We start from the raw sequence: 11,334 nt of genomic DNA on the forward strand, positions 1-11,334 counted from the left end.
AATCGAAATGGCGGCGGCCTTGTTTACTTCCGACACAAAAGTGCACCGCTAATTTCATCTTATTTCGCGATTTGTTGATTGAAGACCTACCTATCCTTCGCTTAATATTACATAAAGCGTTGTATGATGATTTAGAATTACAAAGAGGCATAAAAAATAATAAACCATCCTGTTGATGAAGTAGAAAGAATTCATGGAAAAGCAATAGAAAGGAAAGCATTCTCAATTACCAACAATTAAAAAAAAACATATTTTATACCATGAATTTGGTCTTTTGCCATCTGGGAGAAGTTTTTGTCAGATTAAATGTGGAACTAACAAGTATAAATCAACGTTCGTTCCATCAGCAATAAAAATGTTGAATATTTCATATGGTACAGCAAAACCAAGGATTGATGCGTTGACTGATTGACTGATTAATTTGTTTAATGTTAGATGAAGTGACCAATTGATAATGATGATAATATTTGGTGTTGAATTGCCAAGAATGTAACGAATTGAAAATGAAATGAATATGTTAATGTTGTGTATGTCGCACGCGTGAAAGAAAGAGAGGAAGAGAGAGAGGGCGAGAGAGAGAGAATGGGTAGAGGTGTCTGTTCAATGTTATAGTTATCATATAACGTTATGACAAGTGTAACTAAATGACAAATTGCCATATTTATGGACAATAAAGATCTATTATTATTATTATTATTATTATTATTATTATTATTATTATTATTATTATAACTATATATATATATATATATATATATATATATATATATATATATATATATATATATATGATATATATTAAGATTACAAGTTCCATTCCATATGGTAACATTAGATCCACAATCATTAGGTAAAAAAACAATCGTTAATGAAGTACTAGCACTAGTACACTATGGGTAGACTATAGTGCAGTAGGAAGGACTAATTATAAGATGTAGTTCTGTTAGTCTCTAAGTATTACGGTCAAGTTGACGTGACGAGCGAAGGGATCCCCCAAGAATAACGCACTAGACTAAGACAATAAAGTCAATATCAGTAAATCATACATGGAAAAAAGACAAATATAAAGCAACAGGCCTCCACAATAAGAAAAAGAAACAGTACAGTAATCCAAATCAGGATGTCGGATGTTCGAGTCTGGTCACGATCTAGGACTAGCCAACGAGCGAATCGATAGAAATCGCAATCATGACAATGGGTCTATCATCGGCAGAAATTACCGCCAAATACAAATAGGTTGTAAACATTTATTATATAGTAATTTTTTATTGGTACTTACAACTTTTCAAAGATTCTGGCGCGATAAATATTCAGTCATGAAACATCCTCTGCAGATTCTTACTTTCGATTTTGAACAGAAACCAAACTTAATCACTCGGTTTGTAAGCGGCCGTCATAAAAAATAGTTTACACTTTCAAGTACAAATTTTGATAGTTCACTCTTTTTTTGGGTGTATATTCAGATAGTTCAAGACCTAAGAAATATTATTTTAAAACGTTTGGTCGCCAATTAACCAATTTAATGTACCGAAATTAAAAGAACAGATTCAATTATTGCGCATTCAAAGACAATGTACCAAGGCAGAAAAAATAGTATTTTTGTTTGAAATCCTTATCAAACCAATGGCCCACATTAGCAGGGGCTGAAAATCAAGAGTGAGTCTCCTTTCTATAGAACTCCTTTATATATATATAATATATATATATATATATATATATATATATATATATATATATATATATATATATATATATTAGTCTTAGTTCAGTTTTTAAAAGAAGAATAATTGCATTCATTTGTACAGACCTTTTTTCCAATTCTTTCCATAATAGTTGCAATCCATGAAATCTGAGATAATAGCAGTGCTTCAGAATAATCAACAACAAACTCAACTTCCACAACAACAACAGCAACAGCAACAGCAACAACAACAACAACAACATCAACAACAACGGAAAGCGATCCTCACACCTATTCCTACGGGCATATTCAGCGATACGAAATTTTTAACAACGGAAGAGAGAAGAGGTAAGTGGTAGCCATTATGTCTTGCTGTAGTGAGTGTCGCTTAGGTCAAAAGACTTTTGTATACCTTGGCCCATTTTCATGAACGAGGACAAGATTTAGTTATTTACTTGTCTAGTAAATGACTATCTAGTCTTAAGCCAAAATGGAGCAAGTGTCTAAAAGTGTTCTTTGACGCAAACCTTCGAATTCGAGTTTCCGTTCACTCGCAACTCGCCAGCCGATTAGATTCCGTTTGTTTTTAAATTTTACTCAAAAATATGTGTACTTTCCAAGATCTGCACTTATCTTATAGTTTTTTAGAGCCAGTGTCAAAAGTCACAGGCCTCTGTCATTCGTAACCGATGTATTTTCTTTCCGGATCAAAGCACTCTCAATCTAAAAATAACTGTTGTCTTGTCGACGCTATGATGTATCTTAGTAACTAACTTCAGACTCAACTTGAAGTTCGGCCTCATGAGTAAATGACTAAAACTTGGCCGAAGGTGCCGTGATTCTAGTATGGGGCTTGCTTAGTCAGCTTACATGAAATCTGATTTTTTCAAGTCCTTGACTAAAGTCAGAGACTAAGCGCTGGTCCGCGTTCATGAAAACGGGTCCTTGTCAGATGTAAAGCTTTTAGAAGATGTAATTCTCGAAAATAAAAGCTGTTTTAATTAAATATAACAAAACCTATGGGTCCGGACAAATTTCATCCTTTTTTTAACGAGAATTTAAGCAAAAATAGCATATCCCCTGTCTGTTGTATCTAATGGGCCTTTTTTAAGAATGATTCCTGAAGACTTAAAATTGGCAAAATGTTACGCATATTTTTTAAAACAAGGAAATCATAGCATCGCTGAAAGTTATAGACCAATTAGTTTAACGTGTATGTTATGTAAGGCTCTGGAATCTATAATAAATGATGGGACTGGGCTGTTCTTACATGAACATAGGTCTATTGAGTAGTTGCCAACATAAATTGAATAAGTAACCCAATAATTAAATGTAATGAATTTTTTTTCTGAAATGTTTGATGATGGCAAAAGCATAGATGGTATCTTGACTTACGAAAGGTTTTGACACGAGCCCCTTATAAAATGTAATTTAAAAAGACAGAAAAATACAGAATAACGGGCAATATCATTAATTGGATTAAATATTTGTTATCAAATGGAATCAACGGGTTGTTGTAAACTGTGAAATGTCAGATCTTAGAATGTTTTAAGTGGTGTGCCACACGTTAGTGTTTTTAGTCCACTGCTTTTTATAACATACAATTATGACTGCTATGTGTACTCTCTAAAACGTAATTTATTTGCAGATGATACGAGGATATATTAAGATTCGGATAGACACAGGATTTTTAGGCGGAAATTGCTTCTCTTTATAAGCAAATGTAAGGTTAACACATTTTTCAATGATTAGTGAAGCTGACTTATGTGATTGCATTATGTCGTCTCCAACTAAAAGTTGTGATTTAGACCCCTTAAATACTGCCATTTAAAAAAAATGCATTGATGTAATTTTAACACCATTTACATGTATTGTTAATAATTCGTTGCAGTCAGGTGCTGTACCAGACATTTACAAAGTTGCTCATGTCAAACCCCTTTGAAAAAACCTGATCTCGATAAAGAGAACTTAAAAAACTATCGCCCTGTCTCTAATCTTCCTTTTCTCTCTAAGATCTTAGAAAAGCTTGTTTTGAAACAATTACTGTCTCATCTTAAAAATAATTGTCTTGAAGAAAAATTTCAGTCTGCTTATAGGCAACATCATTCGACGGAAACCGCACTTGTTAGGGTTGTTAATGATCTCCTCTCTGTTATAGACAATGGTTCATGTTCTTTGCTGAATTTGCTTGACATATCGTCTGCTTTTGATACTATTGATCACGATCTTCTTCTCAAACGTCTTAAAATTACTTATGGCGTGTCTGGTGCAGCGCTTGATTGGTTTAGGTCATATTTGTTGAATCGTAAACAGATTATTACGGTGGATGAATATAGATCGGAGGAAATCTTTCTTGATTGTGGGGTTCCCCAGGGTTCAGTACTTGGACCCGTTCTTTTTGTTTTGTACGTTGGCCCTCTGTCTAAAATCATCAGAAGTTTTGGTCTGTCTTACCATCAATACGCTGATGATACGCAATTGTACTGCGTTTCCAATACGAGAAATTTACAAGAAGTATCAGCCAATAGTAAAAATTGTATCCAAAGTTTTAAGAAATGGATGAATGAGAACAGACTGAAACTGAATGATGATAAGACGGAGGTGCTGTATGTGGGGAACAGGAAGTGGAAAAGTGAAACAGATTTGAAGTTGGGGGATGCCTCTATTCAAATTGTTGACAAAGTGAAAAACCTTGGCACATTCTTAGACTCTGGACTGTCGATGGAGCATCAGGTTAATAATTTGGTTAGATCTCTCTTTTTCCAACTAAAAAAGATTGCTTCCATTAGACGGTTCATATCTGAGGATGTGACCAAGCACCTGGTTGTGTCCCTCGTACTATCGAAATTGGATTATTGTAATGCTCTGTTGTTTGGCGTTTCGCAATACAATCTGAAACGTCTTCAGATTGTCCAAAACAGCGCTGCCAGACTAGTATTCATGAAGCGTAGGTGCGACTCTGCCGGACCTCTACTTCATGACCTGCATTGGCTGCCTGTTGGGAAAAGAATTAAATTCAAAGCTTGTGTTTTAGTGTATCGTTGTCTTGAAGGTACTGCCCCTTCCTACCTTTCAGAACTAATTGAACGATATTCAAAACCCCGCCCCTTACGTTCGGCCAGTGATTCCACAAAACTAGTTGTCCCTCGAATTCGGAAAAATGCTGGAATGAGATCCTTTTCTCATTTCGGACCCTCTATTTGGAACGCCTTACCGCAGAGCATTCGTGAAAAAGAATCTTTGTCTATTTTTAAACGTTCGCTTAAAACATATTTGTTTCGATTTTAGTAGATGGTATGAGAAGCAAGATAGGTTTGGTTTGTGTTTGTGTGTTATGTGTGTGTGTGTATGTGTGTGTGTGTGTGTGTGCTTGTGTGTGTGAATGAGTATGCTTCAGCCAAAGTAATTTGTAATTTAAGCGCTTAGAGTCTGGTGTCTCGGAGTTATAGCGCTATATAAGTTTTCAGCATTATTATTATTATATTGGAAGAAATCGTCCTTGTCATGACTTTTATCATACTGAAATTTCTGTGCGAAATCATTGGACGTGACAGAATTTGAGAGGGATATTGGTGTTATAAATGACCCATTTAAAACGCTTTTCCAATCCATAATTAGATATCATTCAGAGGAATTTATATGTTTTGATAAAATATGTCAATTAGGATACACACTGATACGAGTACAGTCCAACACATTCCCCGTTTTCTTTCAGTTAGCTTGTTTTGTTTTTGTTTTTTAAAGGGTTTTACGGCGCTTGCAGCACATTAAGGTTATATCAGCGCCGGTAAAAAGGAAGAAAATTGTATAGTAAAAAGTTCTAGAATTACAATTAAAGCATCCAAGAAAAGGTAAGACAAAGGGGAACTGGGAACAAATAGGGATCAGATGTAGATTCCAAGAGCATACCATCAATGTACTTAGTCTGAGATCACCTATAAGTCTCATCTGGACACAAGCTTGAAATATCTCAGCGGTACTTTATAGGCTTTATAGGATTTACTGTACTAACGTGTTGAAATATTGATTTCTATCCGATAATCACAAGTGCTTTGATCACATTTTAGTTGATATTCCGCAAAGCAAAAGTTCATTTTAAAATGTTGTCGTTCTATCATACTTAACATATTTCGATGTTGATTTCTATCCGATAACAACAGACCTCAAGTTTGAAATGATTTCTACCGACCTCACCGTCTCCTTGTTTAACAACCTGAAACCTGCAGTCTTTAGCGATTTCAAAATGAAGAATAAAGCAGACGACAAGAAGCCCATCGCAAGCTTTATTCAGAGGGGACGATTCAGCACGCCCATTGCAGGAAGTTATCGCTTTGATGTCACTGGAAAAATGCAGCATAATCATGACCAGGAAGTTGTCAATGCCGAGTGGTATCTGTGTGGGATACCTAAGGAACATGATATGTTTAGTGAGAAAAATATTAGTTGGTATAACTTTGATGATAGCGATAGTTGTGAATCAAGTGATGGTGGCGATGATGATGCTGCAAAAAATGAAAAAGAAGAAGCTATGAAAGAACGAGAGAGAGTGTTTAATGAAAAGAAAACGCGTCACTTGTTGTTTACAATCGGTTTGAGTGGGACAGGCGAGGCGTCGGTCGGGGTAGATTGTGACAAAGATTTTGTATTCTGGATTGAGGTGGTTGTCGTGGATGGTGGGTTTTATAATAACTGTAATGAGTGTAGTTTCACAGGTTGCTTAGTGTGTTGAGGAAACGATTGAAAGGGAAAGCTATCAAACGTAATGGAGCTGTGAATTAAGTTCGATACTAGGATGGGAAAGATTCAAAGAATGATATATATATATATATATATATATATATATATATATATATATATATATATATAAAGAGAGAGAGAGAAGAGAGAGAGAGAGAGAGAGAGAGAGAGAATCAGATATTATTCTCACTCAGCCCCAGCCCTCTATCCTATTATTGCTCGCCCTCCCTAGAGATTTTTGTAAAAATATTAAACAAAAGTTAATACAACAGCTTCAAAAAAAGAACAAAATACCAAGCATGGAACGTTTCGGACCCAAAACCCTTCTTCAGCTAAGAACAAAAAACATTAAACAGATTGAAGATCAGTATTATTTTTTTAGTAATGCTATTTATGTTTTCATTGTTTTTTTGTTTTTGTTTTGTTTTTGTTTTTTTTTTGTTGGCTGAAAAAGGGTTATGAGCCCCCGACACGTTCCGTGTTTGGTATTTTGTTTTGTTTTGAAACTGTCCTATCAATTTTTTTTATTACTTTTTACAGTCCACAGCTTCTAGCAGCTTAGTATTGCTTGAGAATTTTGGTAATTTAAAAGAATTAATAGTATATTCTCAATTTATTGATAAATAACATTGATTTCATTCAACTGCTAATAATAATACCATGTGATCATTTCTTTTTAAAAAGTAGTTTCCCGTACTCTGGAAAGGCACTTAAACAACGTTTTGGCCAGAAAACGTGTCCTTCAAACATCGAACGACTTAATTGTCCCTCATCTTGGCAAAAACTCTCAAACCTGGACGGGGCCTCGTGATCTATATATGAAGGACGAGTATTCTGGCCAAAGTTTTGCATAAGTGTCTTCTGGTGTTTTCTGGCTAAACTTATAATTAAATACGTGTTTTCCAGAGCAGGGCAGTTAAATGGTTAATTGTGCTGTGGGGTAGTTGCACACATATGTAATGGCTTGTGATCGTATAGTGGTGTTTTTGATAGATGGTAGTATTATCCTTTGCGTTGTGTTGTAGATGTTAATAATGACGAAAGAGTTCAAGGGCCGGTGATGATAATTGAATGCACAACATCAAGACATTCAAATAAAAGTCCAGATTCCAAGTTTCATTTCTTACAGTTTTATTTGTTTGTGATAAATTCAAAATCCAAATCATGATTAATTCCAAATCCAAATCAAATAGCATGGTCATAATTCAATCAGTTTCATAAATTCCAAATCCGTAAAATCAGTCCACATGTAAAGTCAATTTGCCTAAGTAACCATTTTCAATATACGTGGAATATTTCTAAGTCCGTAAAAGCAAATAAATGATGGTGAACACAAAAGGTTTAAAGTGTGCAGCTCATGGTCAAGTTGAATCCTACCGTTTTCCTCGAAACATCCTCTTTTATCCCTATCAAAATTTTACCCACAGTTCCATTGTTTCCACGCCCCCTTGCAGTTTTGACAGTTCCCTGTCAGTCTATAATCCAACCCCTAAGAGTAAGACCAAATCATAATCAAACCTGAACCGTCAATTCCTACATATTGGTGTTAAACCCCGCCTTTTATGATATAATATTACTTTTGGTAAACGTTAGTTCAGTACGCCCAAATAATCTGTACGCCCAAATAATAAATTCCAACTATAATTTGATGCTATTATCCCCAATAACCAAGTAACACCGATCAAAGAAAGTAATTTTCTAGTACTCAATATAATGACCAATCCTTTAACTTTGGAACGTAAAACTGTCCTAGACTACTCAATATATTGACCAAGTTTAACTGATATACAAGCACTGTGAACTCATTAAACCCACTTGCTATAAGCTAACTCTCTTACATACGCCCCTTTCTTAGAATTTAAATTGACTTTAAAACAATTTCAATTCAAAAAAAATTACAGTGAGAGATTAAATATATATGTAATGTCCAACTAAAATGTAATAAATAAATGTTTAAAATGATAATACTTATACCAGTTAAATATTTAAAAACTTTAAACTTTAAATTCAAAAACACCAAAGTTGATTACAACATTCATATATATCAATTATAGGTTTTATAGTATTACAACATTGATAAATTCACAAACATCAAATTTGATTACAACATCTAAATAGATATATATCGATTATAGATTCTTTTTTTCTCTCAAATTACAACATCAACAGTAAGGTATCTATCATATAAAAGTGATTAAAATTTAAATTTACCAACACCAAAATTGATTAAAACATTTATATATTTATCAATTATACTTTTAAGGTATTACAACATCGACAGTAAGATATCAATTAATTAAAAGTTCAAAGAAAAATTATCTTTTCACCTTAAATTCCACCTTCATAGCAATAAAAGTGTTTAATTCTCGTCATCTCCCATCACACATAAATATTATTGCGTGAAAAAGGATGGTTCAGTTTGCATTTGTGATATACTCACGTTGAATTATTCAATCTCAAATTCAACTCTACACGACATGGGTGATAATCTCAGCTTCCATGTATGTCTACTCATTTCCTGACATATCAAAACCAGTACCTTGTATATTCCCTTATATTGTATGATTCCATTTAAGCAACATTATTACATTAATTCCTACTTATAATATGTGGTACAAATAATGTATTATAGACATCTAGATCCATATACGATTACATTTCAATTAGTAATAAAAAAAATATTTAAAAATAAATCATAATAATAGCATTATCATCATTTTAAAATTCAAGGTAAAGTTATTATCATTCATTGTTCATTGTTGATGTTTCAATTTTTTAAGCTTTTTAAGTCATCACGGTGTAGTTTACAACTACATTGATATCAAATTGTTCTTTGTGGTCATCCATCAGAGGTCACATTTCTCAGTAATCCGTTCGTTTTGAGAATGGTCATCCTGTAAAAATTGTCAGTAATTGTTAATTAAGTCATTGTCTCCATTTAGAATGAGTTTTCATGTAATGAAAAAAATATATCAACTATAAGAGTTGAGGTGATTGTATCTAGTCTACGTGTTGCATTGTTGTGTGTGTTATGGTCACTGAATAGCCCAAGTGTCATAAATTTACTTTATTTATTGGTAATTAATTAAAAACTTTTTCCTCTGTAAATGTCTTAGAATTATCACAATAATGTCTTCACATTCAAATATTTAGCGTTGAATAGATAATCAAACAATAGTCTGTCCGGCTTGTTCACATCACAATTTAGTGTTTGTAAATAATCAGTCATTAGTCTGTCCGACTTATTCATATTTAGTACAGTGTAAATAACTAAATAAGTAAAATCTAACATAGTATGTGATTGTGGGCTGTTACTAAAGTGACCAACTTTTGCAATTAGTGTGTTGTATTTGTTCGAGTCTTTTGAATTGGGACGAAAAAAGACTCTACAGGTAGCAAACGTATGCTTAACCTGTTGGGTTGTTTCTTGGTCTTGTGACGTCGCTGTAATCCATTCATCTCCGGCATTGGGTCATTCTCCTCGTAGATATTTGTGGTTGTCTTGTGTATACGTTGAGTCTCATTGTAGATGAAATTGTAAAAATTCAAGATTAACTGTGTGCGAGAAGTTTGACTTATCCAGCAAGTCAAAAGAAAGTTGTGAACTCAGCCATGTGTTGACAAAGAGTTCGTGTGTAGTAGTCGACAGAGGTCGTGTGTTGTAATTGTCTGTGTTTGTTGATCGAGTTTTGATGAGGTGGCATGTGAGTACACACCAGGTAGATGATGTAATCTGTAGAGTACCGGTGGGTGACGTGAGTCCAATCACCAGGTAGATGATGTAACTGCAGAGTTCCGGTGGTGATGTGAGTCCACACACCAGGTAGAGGATGTAACAATAACGTAGTCTAGTAGTGTATGTAGTAGGGTCGAATAAGGTCAACAATATTTTCGTTATTTGAACGCAGGTTGTTGAATATCATACGATAATGAATCCAAGGAAATCGCTCATGTGGCGTTTTGCGATCCTTTTTCCTGCATTGTCTTATATACATATATAGCCTTTATCTTTTACAATGATACTAAGACAGGCTTTATTATAATATTCAATGTTTATAAGTTGTAGATATGGGTGCTGCACACTTGTATATTGACATAAGTTTAAATTTGAATACGCTCACCACTGCATATGAAGGAAGTAGTATTGTTCACAATTGGACATCATTTTTGTAAAAACAATCGTATCTTGAATGTTTATGTAATTATTGACATCGTACATCGTTGGGTATTGTTGTCGTAGAAGTAAATACAAGTAATCCAATTGTTCAATAAAGAATGTAAATATAAAAAGGTTCATGGAAGAAATCTGTGTTGATACAGATATTATTTTATGAATTCTGTCAAGTTTGTATAAGTTGAAAGGTACGATGTAATTGAGGTTGTTGTGTAGTTTGTAGTCTGTATATTGTGTTGATTCTGGACGTATCAATGGCGTAGGGTTTTGTCGAGATGCTTACTCCATTTCAAGGTATTCGTGGATAGACCAAAGGGATTAGGACATTTCCCGACCTCTGTTGTGGTTGTGTTTGAGTTGGCTCTGTCGTTGCCATCAGCGTTCCCGTTATGACTGATGTTTTCAAGTGTCCTCTTTCGTGATAACTGTATAATGTTTTAGTGTAAACACTACTTCTACCTTTGATTAACTCGAATTATTCCCCTTAGAAAATCCCTAATTTAATTAAATATGATCTTGTTTATTTTATCATTATTATTGGTGTTATCGTTGCACTTCCTACCATTTCAATTTATTGCTGAATGATTACACACTTAAGATTTGACAATTGAACATAACTTCTTCTTCAACTCAGTTACAAATTTTATGATATAAATGTTAATTCAAACCACGCAGTAAATATTGATTACAATTACAACAGCAAATTGATAGGAGAAAAAGATGATAATCAAAATATTCGCAG

General features: G+C 33.9%; 1 protein-coding gene and 1 long non-coding RNA gene across 2 annotated transcripts; both read left to right on the forward strand.

Annotated features, from left to right (window-relative positions):
- The first annotated feature begins 1,811 nt into the window (after positions 1 to 1,811).
- Positions 1,812 to 6,504, forward strand: LOC144961218 (uncharacterized). Its single transcript, XM_078894491.1, has 2 exons — positions 1,812 to 2,029; positions 5,842 to 6,504. The coding sequence occupies exons 1-2, from the start codon at positions 1,843 to 1,845 to the stop codon at positions 6,408 to 6,410; spliced, it is 756 nt and encodes a 251-aa protein (XP_078750617.1). The 5' UTR covers positions 1,812 to 1,842; the 3' UTR covers positions 6,411 to 6,504.
- Positions 6,505 to 9,899: 3,395 nt separating this feature from the next.
- On the forward strand, positions 9,900 to 11,126 carry LOC144961217 (uncharacterized). The gene is made up of 2 exons (XR_013643091.1): positions 9,900 to 10,190; positions 10,242 to 11,126. It is a non-coding gene; the product is annotated as an uncharacterized LOC144961217 (long non-coding RNA).
- The last annotated feature ends 208 nt before the right edge of the window (positions 11,127 to 11,334 follow it).

Source organism: Berghia stephanieae, unplaced genomic scaffold, assembly GCF_034508935.2.
Source record: "Berghia stephanieae isolate SIO BIC M18660-M18661 unplaced genomic scaffold, UCSD_Bste_1.3 scaffold179, whole genome shotgun sequence".
NCBI classification, from domain to species: Eukaryota; Metazoa; Mollusca; class Gastropoda; order Nudibranchia; family Aeolidiidae; genus Berghia; species Berghia stephanieae.